The sequence below is a fragment of the Nilaparvata lugens genome, chromosome 8 (genome assembly GCF_014356525.2).
Source record: "Nilaparvata lugens isolate BPH chromosome 8, ASM1435652v1, whole genome shotgun sequence".
Taxonomy (NCBI): domain Eukaryota; kingdom Metazoa; phylum Arthropoda; class Insecta; order Hemiptera; family Delphacidae; genus Nilaparvata; species Nilaparvata lugens.
Genome location: NC_052511.1, coordinates 26,557,594 through 26,577,439, shown reverse-complemented (window position 1 = coordinate 26,577,439; position 19,846 = coordinate 26,557,594). Strand labels below are relative to the sequence as shown.

The 19,846-nt window shown below is 32.3% G+C and overlaps 1 protein-coding gene across 1 annotated transcript; it reads right to left on the bottom strand.

The window, feature by feature from the left end:
- Positions 1–11,579: 11,579 nt before the first annotated feature.
- Positions 11,580–15,454, bottom strand: LOC111047115. Its single transcript, XM_022332783.2, has 5 exons — positions 15,151–15,454; positions 14,776–14,890; positions 14,304–14,468; positions 12,853–12,943; positions 11,580–12,450 (listed from the first exon to the last, which is right to left on the bottom strand). The coding sequence occupies exons 1-5, from the start codon at positions 15,238–15,240 to the stop codon at positions 11,739–11,741; spliced, it is 1,173 nt and encodes a 390-aa protein (XP_022188475.2). The 5' UTR covers positions 15,241–15,454; the 3' UTR covers positions 11,580–11,738.
- Positions 15,455–19,846: the final 4,392 nt, after the last annotated feature.

The window sequence follows — 19,846 nt, the reverse complement described above, 5'->3', positions numbered from 1 at the left end:
AAAACGACCTGAGACAACACACCTTATATCAATTAATATCAGTTAGCCTTGGATTACTGGCTAATTATGAATAATAGCATTGAGAATAGTATAAAAAGATCAATAAAGTTCAAATACTTGCAAGAATATTGCATTCTGATGAAATAATGAAGATGTGTACTAAATATTTCAAACTCAATTTACACAAAACTTGATTTTTTGACTCAGGTCGTTTTTCCACCCAACTCCTCAATTATTTCCCCTGTACTGTTCACGAATGATTAATGAGAATCATTTCTATGTATGTATTGGCAACACGACTTTTGTCTCCAAACATTTGAACTTGATGAAGATCAAATTCTCTATGTTCACGGCGCAATTGAACTTTATCATCAATCAATTGAATCTCTTGATCAAGCAATTCGGTAACTCTCCATTGGATTTTGGGGCTCAAAAATATTTTTTTATTTAAAAACTAAACGTTTCATTCGAATATAAAATATATTATCATATTATTTTTTATGAGTACAGTTATGGAAAATAAAAGTATTGGTTTTTTAAAATCATTCCCCAATTACAACTGACAACTTTTCGATTTCAAATCGTATGTTCTCAAATTAGGAGTTTTGCTCTCTTATCTCAAGTTTCCGGACGGGTCGTGCTTAATCGGTTCATTTAGTGCATGTTTAACCTAAAACGTTCTTTCGTAATAAATTGAATTATCAATTTGTTATTTATTTGTGAAATTGTTTTCAAGTGAATCGAAATATTCAAAGTTTAATTAATGAAAACAGTATCCAACAATACTTTCCACCAGACGGTAGTGCTAAAAAGAGACCTAGAGCTAAAAGTTCTTTCGTAATAAATTGAATTATCAATTTGTTTTTTATTTGTGAAATTGTTCTCAAGTGAATCGAAATATTCGAAGCTGAATGAATAAGAACAGTATCTAACAATACTTTTCACCGGACGATAGTGCTAAGAAGAGTCCTCGTGCTAAAAGTTCGCCTGAGCTCGAAGAGATGGAACAGAAAAAGCGTGCTCCAGACCCAAGTGTTAAAGCTTCCGGTAATGTGAACTCAGACTTTATTGAATCACTATTTGACCGTTTTGAAAAGCGGTTTAGTAAGGCTATGGATGAAAAACTCGCGCTGCTAGCTACAAAGGTGGATTTAAATGGTCTAATTGAAAAAGTGAATAAACTCTCTGTCGAGAATTAACAGTTAAGAAATCAAATTGTTGCTCAAAAAATCAGAATAATCTCATAATCAGGAAGATGGAAAATTTTGAAAATAGATCGAGAAGGAACATATAATTTTTCGCGGGCTGAAATATGAATGTGCAACAGTGGATTACGTGAGAACTGTCAAAGACTTTTGTGTGAGTCATTTGGGGGCACGAGCAGGTACCTGGGTTAATCGAGCACATGCATTGGGCAAGAAAATAGATAACGGCCAATCATTGCGCATTTTCCGGACGATCAGGACATCCATTTCATCACGAGAAACAGTAGGAAGCTGAAGGGTACACAGTTTGTGATTCATAAAGACTTTGCTTTCGACACAAGAAAACGACGATCGAAGCTTTTCCGGTGCTTGGCGAGTTGAAGAAACAAGTTCCGGGAGTGAGAGGAGAGTATCGGTTGAAGTGGATCGTTTAATCGTGAATAGTCGGGTTTTCACGCTGAATGAGGAGAATGGACTGGTCTCGGAGGGAGAGGATGGGCTGCAGAAGATCGGGAGCATGTTCGATGAAAGTGTGATGCGGGCCGTGAGCGGGAGCATGTGTGATGAGGAGGAGCGAGGCGGCGAGGACGAAGACCGCAACCGCTGAGATAACGCCGTCAGTCCGTGTGAGAAGGGACAGTTGAGTATGGTAGCGTACAATGTGGCTGGATTAAGTGGTAAGATTGTTCAAGTATATAATTTTATTTGTAATTATGATGTTTTTGTACTATTGGAGACGTTTGTTGAAAGAGGAAAGCAATTGTATTTTGAAAACTGTTTTCCAGATTACAATTTATACTGGGAATTCGCAGTTGGAGAATCAAACTGAGGTAGAGCAAAGGGAGGAAAGTTAATAGAAATTAGTAAAAGAATAGAGAGTTTTTGTAAGGTAATCGATGCGCTTGAGAGGAAAGTTATTCACATGAATGCAGGACAACGGGATGAATATTATATAGTTCCAATTTACCTGAGTGGTGGAGGAGACATGGAATGGGAGAGAGAATTCAATACATTATGGGAGTTTATGATAGTGCAAGAGCATAATAGAAATAATATGATTTTAATTGGAGATTTTAACGGTAGAATAGGAAATGAACAGGACATGTCGGAATTAACAGATGTAATAGAATTGGGAAATGCACTGAGTAATAAGCAAGAGTCAAAGGATGAGGTGATTAATATGAAAGGTAAGAAAATATTGGAGTTCTGTGAGGTTTTTAATTTCATCATTATGAATAGAAGATAAGTGGAGATAGGTGGGGAGACTTTACTTTTATAGGCAGAGGAGCTTCCGTAATAGATCTATGTTGCATGGCTGTCGAATTAGCGCAAATAGTTGGAAAATTTTCTATTGTGCCAGAATTTTTATCTGATCATTTCCCAATTGAAGCTACGCTAATCACGGTTGATACTCTAGAAAAAGAGAGCACAATTTTACCACTCTTACCGAAGTTACATCATAATAATTTAGTTATTGTAGTGAGGTCTATGTTTTAACTCGGATTTTCTTTTGTCTGTCTGTCTGTCTGTATGTATGTATGTAACGCGTTGATAGAATTCTATGAGATTTGGCAGAAATATTCCTTTTTCAACTGCGCGTCGATGTATTAATACACAAGGTTTTTTTCAAGTTTTGCATTTTAAGGATAATATGAAAAGAGAAGGAATCCCTCATTACTCCGACATCACTGTATATAATTGACCGAGCGAAGTGAGGTCTAAGATTCATGTCGACGGCTGTGCATTTCTCTTTATGTTTATATGTTGCGCATTCACAGCGATATACGGCAATATATTTCCATGAAATTTAACAGGTATGTTCCTTTTTAAATTGTGCGTCGACATATATACGAAGTTTTTCAAAATGTTGCATTTCAAAGATAATATAAAAGGAAAAGGAGCCTCCCAAAGATACTCACAAAGATACAGAATATCTCTTGCAGTTAACAGAAGGCTTGATGAACATGGATCTTTGAAAGTTGTTTTTTTTTGCATGCATCCACTTTTTCAATAGGATACATTATTCTGAATTATTCTTTGAACATAGGTGTAGACTACTTTCTAGGATCATGTAAATGTTAGGGTCAAGCTACTGAGAAGTCATGGTGGGGGGAGTGAACAAGGCCGTCGTGTTTTTCTTAGGCTAGTTTCACACGGCAGAATACCGTCTCCTGAAGATCATATTTTAGATCATTTCATATTTCGCAGCTCGAAGGCTTTCACAAGGGGATCTCAAATTTCAGACGCGTTTGCTCAGAGTATGACTCATTACTTTTCTCAAAATATTCGGATTTGGATTCAGCGACCCCAAATTTTTTAAAGCGTAAGTCCCATTTTCGAAAATACCCAAAAACAAGGGAGTTACAGCAGTTTTTAATATAGCTTTTACATTATCATAAAGTTATGTTTAGTAAAAATGTACCTACTAAGATAATAATACTTCTGCCTCACAAGTAAAGGTTTTTAGAAGCTTTTAAACACTCTTGAAAAGTTCAAACATGAACATTTTAAAACATTAGGGGCCGGTTTCCGAGCTCGGGATTTAGCTGAGTCCAAGACTTTAAACACCTGGAGTCAGAAATTTGGTTTTCCAAGACGGGGCGTAGTCGCAGTCATTGTCATAGTCACGTTTGAATTAAATCTCGAAAAACTAGAAAATTGAACACAAAATAAAATAAAGAGAAAATAGTGTAAAGTTTCAGCTATTTTGAATTATTCAGGAATGTCTAATTCCGTCAAGGAAAAACGTTTCCAATTATAGAAATGAGAAAATAAAAACTAAGACTTCTGTTATAAAAGCTGACCTTTTGGAAAGCAATTTTCTGACTATTGCTGTTTAGAGTCTGGGACTTAGCTAAATCCTGAGCTCGGAAACCGGCCCTAAAAGTTCTAGTTTAAAAAAAAATTCCAGCTTTGAAAGTTTCAAACTTCAAAAGGTTGAATCCAAATATGGAATCAGAAATCATTTCCCATTATCACTCAATAAAATACGAGAAAAAGTAACCTTGTACAGTTAACTTCACTGAATTATTTACGTTGTCGGGATTTCAATTTTGTCATACAACAATCTAATTCATTAGGTTGAAATCGTTGAATATTACCATGGATTTCCTGTTAAATCATTGACTTAAAATCTTTGCAACAATCATAAAATCTATTACACAGTATAAATATGCAGTCAGTGAGTATAGAATGTAACATTCTATACTCACTGCATACAGTAGGCTATAAACATTGTGCTGATCTGAACAGTGAGTATAGAATGTAATTACATTATATTACTCTAACAGCTAACTGGATCTGAATTGATCTATTGTAATAAGGGACATAATGAAATAATGTCTTACTATTCCAAGTAAAACGAAACTAATGTTTGTGTTTGTATAAGAGCTGCTGAGTGGATACTGCATACTGAGAAATTCATAAATGATCCAGACCAGCCTGGCGACTATCGACACCGGAATCTCCTTTTATTTCAATCAATGAATGAATCTGAATTAAAACCATGTATTGTATCAACTATCCTATTATCGTATTGTAATTCGTGAAGCCTGTTTAGTAAAAGCCAGTTACATACACATAGATTTTTTACCGTCCTTATAAAATTCTATTAGATCAAACAGATGATGTTTGACAAGTTGCACTTATTCGAATTCATAAGGATGGCAAAAAACAATCGTACAAAAATCAACGTGCATGTAACTGGCTTTCGAAGACCCATACGATATTGTATTCTATGATCAAATAGAATAGTAAATATCGAAATAAGTGTTGCAGCCAGAACTTGTGTTAAGAACCGGTTTTGTCCCCGCTTTGTAAGTTAAACTAAACACACAATTCCTCCCCGGAATGTGGGTTTGAAGTGTACACACCATTTCTCCCCACTTTGTGCAGTGGGAGTGTACACACATTTCTCCTCGGTTTGTTCAGTGAAAGTGTACACACATTTCTCCCCTTTTTGTAGGTTTAATGCGTAATTTTTTTTTCAAGTTAACAGAAAAAAAAGTTACAACTGTATTGAACACATATTAATATACTTTCTAAAACAAAAATTAAGTCTCCAACATGTGTGTGAATGTGTGTAAATCAGCCTCCCCGCAATGTATGTTCATTTCTCACCTCCCCGTTTGTTACCTTGTTCCAGTATGTGTGTGTGTGTGTGTGGTGTGTGTGTGTGTGTGTGTGTGTGGTGTGTGTGTGGTGTGTGTGTGTGTGTGTGTGTGTGTGTTGTGTGTGTGTGTGTGTGGTGTGTGTGTGTGTGTGTGTGTGTGTGTGTGTGTGTGTGTGTGGTGTGTGTGTGTGTGTGTGTGTGTGTGTGTGTGTGTTGTGTGTGTGTGTGTATGTGTGTGTGTGTGTGTGTGTGTGTATGAGTGTATGTGCGTCTGTGTACACGATATCTCATCTCCCAATTAACGGAATGACTTGAAATTTGAGCATTTTAGAGCATGAAAATCTCTACAATTAATGTTCAGTAACATTTTCACCTAAAATTGAAAATAAGCTTTAAATTCGAGAAAATGTGATTATTCAATTGCAAATTATTGTTGATTCTATTAAATCATTCACTATGAAGAGACCTCATGTGTGTCTCCAGCGTTATTGCCCTGTCACCAGCTGGCTCAAATCTTTGAATAGTAGACTTGAGATGCGCGGGAACACTAGCGTCAGGTGATCAATTTTCATAACGGCGAGGAAAGTTGTGTGAATGCGCCACACCATATTTTTTAAATTCAACTTGCGACTCTTGTATTTGAGATTCTACTCTGTATTTGAAGTATTATAATATGTGAAATAGTCAGGTAAATATTATGCTTTACCAGTGAAAAGTTCTCAGCGTTAATGTTTTTTATCATTAAAAGATATCAAATCTTCCGAGTTCAATAAGGTTTTCAGATAGGCTGAATAATTAAATAACCAATACCAAAAGAAAGTTTCCCTTAATGGTGATGGTGATGGACGTTCAATCTCCCTGTTTATGTAATGATCCGACATCCGATGCACATTTTATTTCATCTCTGGGATCGTGATTGCACTTGTAATGTGTGTCGAAGCACTTTCAATAAGATTTCGAGTCATTTGTATCTAATTAAGCTTGATTCTCTTCAATTAATTATTCTTGCCCCGATATTGTAGCAAGTCAATCCAATTCCATCCTTTCCTTGTTCTCCAGATCGGCCCTTCCTCTCCATTTTTAGACTGAAAAGTGATGTTAGATGGGGTATTACCTGCTTCTATAATTCTGTACACACCTCCAAGTATGAATAGATAATGAATATACAAGAATTTCCTTTCCAACCTATTTTTTATGATGTTATAGAGAGTATTCTTTGAAAAGCCGGGAGGCTAGCTTCTCCCAGCTGGATCTTACAGGAATAAGCATAACAGGCTCGTTATATAAAATAAATTTGATAATTTTGAGTTGAGATTGATCTCTAATATCGGCACTTTTTTCAAAGGTGATTCCTTATTTTTTCCCATCTTCTTTTGACATCAAACTATCACTTCCTTGTCCCAGTTTGGTTGCTTTTGACTATTACAATTAACTCAATGGGTTCTGGAAGTAGATAATTTACCACAATAGATATCAAACAATATGGGCACTGTATCAAAATACACACACTATAATTTGTAGGATATAGAATTAAGTATACACCCCAATTTATATAGTGACGAAGATTCAAAGAAAACGGTACTTCTCAAAGAAATAAAGTGGGGATGTTTTTGGAGTGTTGAGGAAGTTAAACAAAATGATCCCAGGAGACGGCACAGTTGTCTTTGATTTCGAACAGTTGATTTGGCCAAATGATAAGTTTGAGAAGGACCGGATGTTGAGAAGGGAATCAATGAAGAGCACGCATTCTGGGAGTCGTCGGATTAGGCAAGAAAATTGAAGATATTTAACAGCTGGGTGTCCTATTAGATGTGCGGGAATCGAAGAGATGCGAACAGACAAATACAGCGAAAAAAGTAGAGTAGAAAGAGAAGAGTGAGTAAGGGATAGAGGGGTGAGTGTCAGAGAGAGTTGGGGAGAGAGAGAGAGAGAGTGAGCGTGGTGGGTAGGAGAAGAGAATGAGATGAGAGATGGTTTCAGACACATAGAATGAGAGCTTATGAATGTGTTTATGAGGAATATTTTGTTGAAGTGAGTAGAGAGACAGTGTCATACAGCGAGAGAAATAGAGCAAGAGTGAACGAGAGAGAATGAAAGATGGAGAGAGATAGATTGAGAGAGAGTGATGGAGTGAGAGAGCGATGAAACACCAATAATGCGCAAAGTATCGCAGGTGCATCGTTCCTGATTTGAGAGGTGCATCTGGAACAAAATTGCTCTACCTGCTCCATTTTTTATCTGTTTTTTCCCGTTTCACTCAACTTTTGTTCATTCAACGACCATCAACTCTACACGCAAGTGAAGAGTCCATTATTCATGTGAAAGCAAGCACTCGGCGGATGATTGTTCACAAACATAAAAGAAATAAGGAGATGTTGATGCAATATGAAGAGATAAAATAATTTGAGTAGCTGGTGCAGATGTCGAGAGAAGATGCGGTTTTTCAAGATTTCGGTGCAGAATCTGGGTTGAGATATTGTTGAAGAGGCGAACAACTTTTTTAAAGTATTTGAATTGGAATGAAAATATCCTTAATCAGGCAGACTTGAAAGTACCACTCTACATTTCTGTAACAGAACAGAATAGGAAAGAATAACATAGATTAATGAAGTTACTCTCCTATTGGAAAATATTGAATTTTTACACCTTGGAGTTGAGAATTGAAGTAAAAATGTCCATGTTATTCAAATTCAAATATGAATAAGTTCTGCTTGGCTTGCTTTATTGAAATTCAATCTATAAAAATAATTATTTCTGCAATAAAAAGTATACATGAAATAATATGAGAATATTATTATGAGAATAATCAAAAGAACGTTTGAGATGAGTTTGATGATGTATTAAGAGGTAGCAAAACCTTGAAATGTTCAAATGACTCGAACATTCGCATGGAACTTTTCAATATGACACTTTCCAAAGGTGTTACATATATCTGCCAATTAACGCCATACATGACTATAAATTGTCCTGGGTTTCCTCGTGAAGTATATAGTCAGTGTTGAGCACATTCTAATTCCAGCATCAAGCTTGACCTGTACCACTACTGATTTGTATCTAACCGGAACAGCTGTTCTTATTGTATTTTACAATAGAAACAGCCAGCCAGAAGTATGGCTGATGCAGTGATGAGATTTACTTTAAATTGTCAGAATTCCCTGTAAATGAAATGAATGCTTCCCATACAATCAATGCTGCCAGTTGAAGCTTATCTTAGTTGCTTATAGCGGTCCCTAATGGGACAGTTGTCACAAGAACGAGCTCCTTGTTTAGCAAAGTCAGAACGGCGTGTCTGAAATGACCCAAGCACTGAGCAACCGATCTCTGCATCTACACAAAAGGATTGACCCCGCTAAAAGGTCAGCACCTCTCTATTGCGGGCAACCGGGCTGGCTCACTGGCTGCCGTATTTCTCCTCCACGACATTCACCTTCATTAGCGCTCTAAACATTGGTCATAAATATCAAAGTTGACACGGATATGAGACTAACGTTCAGAACAGTAACATAATTGAATGGATAGATAAATTAGACTACAAGATACAACACCAAGTAATATAACAATTAAGAGAAATAACTCTGAGAGTTCCTTGAGGTAGCTACCTGAAAGCATCTGAGATTAAACCTTGGAAAATGTATGGAAATGAGATTTATTTCTATATTTTTATATTTTTTATATCTTTATATTTATATATTTATATATATATATATATATATATATTTATATATATATATATTTATATATATATTATATATATATATATATCTTTATATGTTTATATTTTTATATTTTTATATTTTTATATTTTTATATTTTATATTTTATATTTTATATTTTATATTTTTATATTTTTATATTTTTATATTTTTATATTTTTATATTTTTATATTTTTATATTTTTATATTTTTATATTTTTATATTTTTATATTTTTATATTTTTATTTTTATATTTTTATATTTTTATATTTTTATTTTTATATTTTATATTTTTATTTTTTATATTTTTATTTTTTATTTTTATATTTTTATATTTTTATATTTTATATTTTTATATTTTTATATTTTTATATTTTATATTTTTATATTTTTATATTTTATATTTTTATATTTTTATTTTTATATTTTTATTTTTATATTTTATATTTTTATATTTTTATATTTTATATTTTTATATTTTTATATTTTTATATTTTTATATTTTTATATTTTTATATTTTTATATTTTATATTTTTATATTTTTATATTTTATATTTTTATATTTTTATATTTTTATATTTTTATATTTTTATATTTTTATATTTTATATTTTTATATTTTTATATTTTTATATTTTTATATTTTTATATTTTTATATTTTTATATTTTATATTTTATATTTTTATATTTTTATATTTTTATATTTTTATATTTTTATATTTTTATTTTTATATTTTTATATTTTTATATTTTTATATTTTTATATTTTTATATTTTTATATTTTTATATTTTATATTTTTTATATTTTTAATTTTTATATTTTTTATTTTTATATTTTTATATTTTTATATTTTTATATTTTTATATTTTATATTTTTATATTTTTATATTTTATATTTTTATATTTTATATTTTATATTTTTATATTTTATATTTTATATTTTTATATTTTTATATTTTTATATTTTTATATTTTATATTTTTATATTTTTATATTTTTATATTTTTATATTTTTATATTTTTATATTTTATATTTTTATATTTTTATATTTTATATTTTATATTTTTATTTTTATATTTTATATTTTTATATTTTTATATTTTTATATTTTTTATTTTTATATTTTTATATTTTTATATTTTTATATTTTATATTTTTATATTTTTATATTTTTATATTTTATATTTTTATATTTTTTATATTTTATATTTTTATATTTTTATATTTTATATTTTTATATTTTTATATTTTTATATTTTTATATTTTTATATTTTTATATTTTTATATTTTATATTTTTATATTTTTATATTTTTATATTTTATATTTTTATATTTTATATTTTATATTTTTATATTTTATATTTTTATTTTTATATTTTATATTTTTATATTTTTATTTTTATATTTTTATATTTTTATATTTTATTATTTTTATATTTTTATATTTTTATATTTTTATATTTTTATATTTTATATTTTTATATTTTTATATTTTTATTCTTTTTATATTTTATATTTTTTTATTTTTATATTTTTATCTTTTATATTTTTATTTTATATCTGGTTATTTATGTTCAACTGATCTCGATACGGTTCTAACGATTTTCATGTAATTTGGAACATAGTAGGTTTATGATAAAAAAATTCGATTGCACTAGATCTCATCCTTGGGTAAACTCGCTGAAAGACATTAAAAGGATAATTCTTCCTTGGCTGAAACAGCTGAGACTTTCGTCGTCTGTGTATAGTAAAAAGTGAGCGAGTGATTCTGTGGAAAATCAAAATATTGCATCCCCGTAATTCATAAGCTGACGTATAGCCAGCTGTGAAATATAAACACGATCATTTTAGAGAATTGTGTTCTATTTATCTATGAATAAATTAATAACGAGCGAAGCTCAGTGCCCCAGTATTATAAATTATCCACCACAAGATTCAAACAATAATGCTTAATAATATTTTGATTGAATGAATTCCATTGATCTAGTTCTATAGAGTTTGATTCTCTTTTTACCTTGACTACTCATTTACAAGTAATAATATTATAATAATAAAAGAGTTTGTTAGCATTATTTGCAGGAAAAAATATTATTTGAGTGAAGTGTATGCTTCAGTTTGAAGCTTATTCAGAATATCACTGTGAACTATTCTTTAGTAAACATGATTATCTATGATACATTAACGGTTAGCTTGTATTTATCGTGTGAGTTGTTAAACGTAGACAACTTGATATCGTAAATACATAGATTTTTGTGAGGTATCGTGAGACGGTGTCTAATAAGAAGGAAGATAATGAGAGTCTTTGAACTAGCGAATGAGCGAGTTGGCATTTTGAGCTAGCGTATTCTACCATCAATGTTTTACCAGATCATACACTTTACGAGTTACGACCTCTTCTGCACAGAATTCAATGAAGAAGCAGAAAATGCAAATTTATAATGGGAAATCTTGATAATACACCAATGTTTTTTGTCATGAAGTATATTATTCGATATAAAATAGATGAAGCAGAGATATTGCATTTTATAGGAACGATTTGATATAACAGTGAATAAATAAACAAATTATTGTGAACATCAAAATCAAATTTTATATTTGAAAATCAAATTTTCCTCCAACTCTCTCAAGAATGCAAATCTACACTCAGACTCATCCATTTTGAAATTATTCGTTTGTCCTCCAGGATTCTTTGATTCTGTTTATACGATTTCAAGTCCTTCAAATCACATACTATCGTTGATATTATCGCCTGATTTTGAATTATCTTCTCCCGTGTATTGAAAACTTGAAGAACTATTATCATTCTTTTGAACTTCCAAGTTTTTCAAACTAGACGAACGTTTCTCATTACTTTCAATTTTTGAATCTCTCGAACAAGAAGAAAGTTTTCTATTTTCTTCCAGATTAAGACTATCCGACAATATTCCTCCCGCACTGGTCTTCACACTCTCAACAGGAAAACTTCCAATTGATTCATTGTTTTCTGTCAAAGGTAAATTTTCCAAACTTACAATTTCCTCCAAACTCTTATTGTGCATAAATTGTTCGTTGACATAATATTCAGTTTCGTCATGATTTGAATCAATAGCACTTTCCAAACCACGATCTGCGATATTCAAATCTTGTTCCTTGCTGCTTAAACTTGATGTACCCTGATCACTACTTAATTGTCCTGGTGATTTTCGTGAAATATGTTCGAAAAACTCTGAATGAGAGATTCTCGCTGGACTTTCAAATCCATCTGAGCCTTCATTCATTGCTAAAAAGAAGTGAACTGAAGATTTTTTCGAGCCATTTTCCAGTAGTAAAGATGTGGAATCTGAGCCTCTGTGTCTGCCTTTGTATTGTAAGCTGCCTCTTACTGCTGTTGAAATATTCATGTCCTCTCTCTCTCCACCCATCATTGAGTACAAATTATTTATCAAAGCGCTGTCACTGTTCAAATCAAACAAAAACATGGAGATAAACAACACTATATGGAGGGACTCAATGAATTAAAATACCTCAAGTACTTTATTTCAAAATGTGGATAAACAAATGGGGCTTCTTTATTTCACAGCGCTGCGCGTTCCATGATCTGTCAATGACAAATTGTCATTCTCGAAGAATTACGCAGCTATAATCTGTTTTTTTTTCTAATTTGATAACAAGTAAACTTCTTGAAATGTGATGATGTAAAATTTTGGATAACTTGTTACAAATTCTCTACTTATTAGAATGATTTCTGATGTGATCTGATGGAATGATGGATGATAATTTTCCTGATGACAAGCGTGTAGCGTGATAATCTATTCTAAACTGTTTATGCAAAACTTTGAAATTCATGCAAGCACTTACAGCTCAATCAAAAACTCGTTTTTGAAAATTATGTTATTTTTACTCATTGACGGGAGGAGACTTGATTCTCCAAGACCAACGGTTTTCAGTGCTGGAATCAAAAATTTATTTTCGTTCTCACATAAAAAATGAAAGATTTTTACATGCTCCACTACATAACTACCACTTAACTACTTAGGGCGGGGACACACCAGTTAGTCAAGACAATACTAACACCAGTTAGCCACAATACTTCACATAGTTGCTTATGAAGCAACACACACCGATTAGTCATTGCAATTAGACATGTCTTCATAAGCAACTATGTAAAGTATTGTGACTAAACGTGTCTTGTCTTTTGTTGACTAACTTGTGTGTGCCTAGCCTTACTCTGTACTCCACTACTACCACTATGGACTAGACTACAAAACTGCAAGCGCAACAAATAATATATAATATGACGACTGAGGACTGACTGTCTGACTGACATGTCACTGTGACTGTGAGTAGATCAGCTGATCATTTCGTGTAGCAACGCGTCCGTACATTCAGCCACAGAAGCGACGAATACGTACAGTCAGCCACAGAAGAGCTTTAATAATTGCCCGTACTATGCATGTTTTTGCGACAAATAACCTTGCTTAATAGTTCGTTAAAGTAACCAGCGAAGTAGCAAAACTAAGGTATTTTGAGAAGGTAAATTTTTTAGGATTTCGGGTAGGATTTCGGGGGGTGCTGAAGCCCTTTCAGCACCCCCCATGGCTACGCCCTTGCCGCCACTGCTATCTCTGAACTCCTGTACTCACCTCTGTGTTCCAATCTGCAGAATATTAATCAACATTTTAGTTGAACAAGAACAAATACTGTTATTCAAAAAGCAAATATCTATGAAACGATAACATAGTATGAGTTACAGAATATTACAAACCCCTCCGTATGGGGTTGATTGGAATTCTATTTGCTATTATTCTATTCTTACTATTTTGCGTGGAAACTGATTTTACAAGAAACTTGATACTATTATTATAGGTAGTTTTATTGTTTGATTATTAAAGTTAGTTCAATTGTTGTAGATGTCATGATTGTTTCATTATAGGTGAGTTTGTTTATTCTTGATAGGTATTTTACTCTGTTTTTGTGACTGATAGAGAAGCAGAGCTTTGAGAAACGTTAGTGGTTGTCACCAAGCTGCAATCTTAGCCATTAAAATAAATAAATTAATTAATCAATCAATAAATATATAAATAAATTATTATTCAATTAATGTAACAATTTTTTGTAACAATGAATTTCATTTTAAGTTTAAATTATTTCACTATTTACTGAAATTTTTATTCCCATATAACACCGTGCTTATAATAGAGAATTTTGTTGTGGATGAAACTATAAGTTTAAGTTAAGTTTTACTGCAAAAATAACCCACCTTAGTTTTAAATGAAACTAAGTTTCAGTTAACTGCAATAACAACCCACCTGTACAAAACTGTTGTTGAGTTACGAAGCCCTTGTTTCCTGGATCAAAAGCTTTGTAAATAATCTCTTGATGGGACCGATCGAACAATAAAGGAGGATCCTTTAGGTCATCTCGAAAGTTTATACATTTATCTAGAAGATCGACTAAGAAATTCAACGGGTCTCCTGAAACAATACAGATCACATCAATAGGTTCTCTCCAAATTCTTGAGATTCATAGAAAAACTTGGCTAGTAAATAGCAATAGGAAATATTTCTAATTATACAATCAGATAGGCCTATAGCTCTCCATAGAATGAGTACAGTATCTTCCAAGGGATATGTTATCCCTAATTGTGTGGAAGTAAAATTTACTCAAAATAAGAATCCTTACAATAATATGATAAAATATTTTTTTAAACTTGATATATTTATTTTTTCAAGTTGATTGAATTTTTATTTATTGATAATGAAGAAGGAATACTAAATTTACTTGGAGTGTTCACCAATAAATGCTCAATCAAAAAGTTGAAAATCTCTTCTACCCTTTTTTCTTTTAAAAATTGATATGCCTCCTGTTGTGATTTGTTCAGTTCTCTTCCCCGAAGCTGAAAAGGAAAATTATTATAAATTATTACAAAGAAGAATCGATTAAATAAGAAAAATATGAAAAAACCTATATTGTTAAAATAGAAAATGAGTAGGCCTATATATAAGCGATTTTTTTACTACCTAATTTCAGTTTGTAAAATTGGTTATAAAATTCTCTTATTCATATGAATTTGTTCTGTTAATTAATAATCACTCTTAAATAATATTAAAAAAATAATAACTTCTCCCGAAATATTGTAGTCTTAATAATACTTACAAAGACTTTATCACCGACATCAACATTGATAAAACCTTCGCTGTTTTCAAAACCCGTGGAATGAATTTCTTGAAACTTTGTGTTGCTCATTCTATTTACTGATACTATTTTGATTGATAACTGGAAAATAATATTCTTCAGAATGGCTTTCTGTTTCTTTGTATTTTTTCATGTGGTCAAGGAACTTTTATATATTCCTCCAATTTTATTTCAATTCCTACATTTTGAAAATTGGAAAAGGAAGGCTGATTTTCTAGGTTATTTTCCGTTATTTTGATGACACCCTCACCAAAATATGTCATCTGATTTTTCATAATCATAGATATTGATCATAGATAAAATAAAACTGACGCGAAATTCTCAATTCCAATGGCGTCATGAGTAGAGTCTTGGCAATACCTACTATTACTACTTATAGTAAGTATTGGTCTTAGCATCGGTCTAATATTCTATTGATTTATTTAATATCATATCCAATATTGGTGCGATTAGAATGAATTCAAACGAGTCGCAGACTAATGAATCAATTTTTTCAATCTTTTAAGTTTTCTCTTGGCATGTTTCTTGTCAAGTTGATTGAGTGGTTCCTGAGTTATTGCCACTGGCAAGGAGTCCTTCCTTTCACTTTATTTTCTCAATAGCGTAATAAAAATGCAATTTCTATTTTACATCATCATGTCATCAAACTCATACGATTTTAATTTAACAGCTTAGGTTGATAAGAAATCCCTGAAACCCCTTGGTTCTAAAAAGCATCCATATTGAAAGGCAAACATGACCAGCACCTAGTGAAATTAACTCGAAATCTTCAGCATCGATTGACCAAGGAACATTTATGTTATTGATAAGGAATGCTGACAGTTCGATCATATAAATAGCATCAATGCTCTCTATTTAAACAACGATGACAGATTGAAGTGAATCTCAATACACACACATATGATAAGAGCATCATTAACAGTGGCAAAATCCTTGTAGTAAAGAAGAATAAGAAGGTGAGCATTGGCAAGTATATAACTATATTGTATCCATGTTGCTACTTTGGAATTATAGTGTATTACTATAGTAGCGAATAGCATGCCATTGTAGTTGAGTTGTCACGTGCGCCGCTCGCCCCGTTGTCATGGCAACCAGTTGTGCCATTGTGATGATGATGATGATGATGATCGAGGCCCCTATCATCCTGCATCCATCACTATCATGGACCTTTTCCTCATCAACCTACAGATAGGAGGATATTACTGCCCCAGGCGTTCTGACGATCAACAATCACTCACAAGTAGCAAAAGCATATCATTCACAAATTACAAGTTTGTAAGAGAGGCAAGGAAAAAGTGAAGAGTGGAGGGATCTCAAATAATAAAAGGTAGGGAATAAATAGAGAAAACGAAAGAAGTCAAAGTCAATGAGTGCGGGTATAAATATTAATGAGCGATGAAAGCATTCGGAAGGAAGGAATTTCATCGAAAAAGGCGAAACAAACAAGGATGGAATAATAAACTGCTGTTCACAAAACACACTTCACTCTTTGAGCTTCTACAGTTCAGTTTGTGCGATTGTTTGGGTTTTCTTCCACCAAAATTCGAACTAAAATCCACCAAAAAACTGCAGAAGAAACAATGATCGATGACCTTCTTACTTTCAACAATTGAACGTCCGGTGTACTTTGTTCAAATCAAAGTGTCGAAGCTTAGAGAGTACGAAGCTTTGTTCAAATCGAAGTTCAAAGTTTGTCGAGGTGTAGACTTTACTCCGGTTCTCCGGTACTTACTTCACCAAAAACGGACTGACGAGACCTCCAGACATTTTACCGCATTGTCCACATTTAAAAAACGCTCTCTCCTTCAATGGCTAATACAATTCACCACACGGAGCTATAGGCCTAACCTTTTCTTGAGAGATGTGGGTTGGTACGCGCCGAGGCCCAAGTGAGATGCACTCTCAACAGGCAGCGATGGCAACATGGGAAGCATTGATGTTATCCACAAGTAACGCTGACTGGTTAAAGTGAATCTCATTATAGTCATAAATCTCCTGACCGGACAATATATCGGTTAATTGCCATTGCTTGGTGGTTGTAACGTCGGTCCAGCCTGCTTTGAATTCCGGACATGAGGCTGATGTTACTACTGGTCGGCTTTCCTCTGCACACAAAAATTGATGAGCTCTATCGTGAGATTCACTTTGAACTATCAGCATAGGTTGTATGGGAAGTATTGATAGACTACTATCCATAAGGAATGCTGGTACTTTAAAGTGATGCTTACTATAGAATAGTACATTATTTATTACAATACAACTAGAAGAGTTTCAACAGTGTATCTGTCTATAGAGCCAATTAGGCTCATGAGGCTATGATTCTTGTTTGGATGGACGGTAGCCCAATTCGTCAATACAATGTCAGCCTACTTTAGTTTACGAACATATGATGTGTAACTACTACACTGATTGGTGAGTCCTGAGTTTAATGACCTAACTGTTCAAGTCAAATATTAATGAGTTGGTAGGATGAGCTGGACTAATGTGTTGAAAAAATTGATTTCCTCTCATTTTCCAAATTGATAGTTTCAAAATTCCAATATGGTAGTTATGTTGATGCTACTTAAATTATATTTTGGGTATGAGGAGAATAGTTACCACGAGTTAAATGGCGTTTATAGGGGAATTATGAAAATATTTCTCATTCCATGAGGCTTGAAAGCACTGATTCTCAATATACAGTATAATACTGTATAATACTGGTTCATCAATTCTCGTAAATTTATGTTGTTCACAATCAATATATTTTTGCTATTTTCTTTGTATGAAAACAGTTTTCTGTTCTTCCCTGTACGTTCTATCAAATTAATGTAGCGGAAGCGGACCAACGTAACTTTATGAATATACCTTAGAAATAGCCTGCAAAAACCCAGAGAGTTGATAATTTAATTAATTAAGAAACCCAGGGAGTTGTCTATCAACTATTGTGATTGTGATATTGAAAACAGGGGAGTTGCTGTAACACATACAGCACAATATTTATTTAAATCCTTCACTAATCCAAAGCAACAAAGTTGCAATTTATGTGGGAGACTATGAAGACTTCCTAGGAAACAGCTGAAAAAGTCTGACAAGCAATCTTCATTTAACCTTCTAACCCAGATGAGAAACAGCGAATCCTCCCCCTTCACCACCCACCCCTCCTCATCACTGGAACACGTGTGCTTTATTATAGATTAGTAAAAAGTTGAGTCTGTTTTGAAGATGCCCGGTAGCTTCACAACACTTTTACCGTGGGAATGAGATGTAAAGCTTCTATTGCGAGATTCATTGCAAACATTCAGAATTGGTTGAATGTGAAGCGTCACCTTTCTTATGAGGAAAGCTGACAGTTTAGAGTGAATCTTGCTATAGACATAATATTTTAGTCCACAGTCATTCCCAAACTTGCCGTTTTTTTATCTCATGCAAAAGTTGAATCTGTTTTACGGGTTTGAAAAAATCAACATCTTTTTTCATCACCAGAAGTTGAAAACGCTACTGAGAACACCATACTGTTCTAATGATTATTTCAAAATACTCCCAGAGTCAAGGTATAGATTGAGTTCTAATAGATTGGGCTCGAAAAAGTCAACACTTTCCATGAGAAACAAGTATTCGGCGCTTCCCATCATCTAACATGATAATCTCTTATCACTGTTCAAAGAATTTGTTTGATTCTAATAATGTTGACTTTTCTCACATATGCTGTCAAATTAAATGACTACAAATCTATTTTATTCACGAGTTCAACATGTAAATATCAACATATTTTTCTAATCGTGTGTACATATTGGATAAACATAAACATATTTGGTTGGAAAATATTTGTGTTTGTGGAATTTTCCTGCTAACCACAACAATGTTTTCAGGGACTTTAAAAAATTTCCGAACAATAAAAACCTAATAATTTTGTGACTATTTTTCTTCTGCTTTTTCGAGAAAGCAAGACATAAGGTATAAGAAGTACAGTAAAGTATCAAGCTATTGAAAAAAATACAATTAGCAAACAAAAAATGTAGACTACTCACAGAAACATTGTCGTAGAGGAGCAGTAGTTAATTGCAATATTTCAGTAATTTCCATCTAAAGCTATAAACACAACATTAAAAAGGATCTATAGAATGCAATCCTGTCACTGACAGCCTTATTTAAAACTCAATGCCAATATTTTTATACAGGATTCCAATCGATCATAATCAATGTCTCTTTGAAGTACTCCTCTTATCATCAATCAAATTCTAAAACTAGACAATTGCAAACTCTCGAACTGTTTTAGCATTTCTGTGTCTGAACTCAGAAGTAAATAAACTAGATAAACTAGGGACTATACAGAATATCCCAATTTACAGAGAGGTTATAAGATAATTGATATTAGACTATCAACCAATCGATTTTATCACAGAACCCATCTCCAAATAATTCTTAGATTTGAAACAAAATTTTCACTCAGACACAATATCAGTCCTTGATTTGTCCTTGCCAGCTCAAAAGCACATATTATATTCATATTGCACCATGATAAACGAATCAGAAACACTATCCAATATTTTATTACGAATAGAAACACATCTTCTGTTCAGCTCTCAAGCCTTGATAGGAATAAGTTATTATCTGTATTACACAGTGGAGATCCGAGCATGATACTAGTGAGTCTCCCATGACTGACGATTGATGT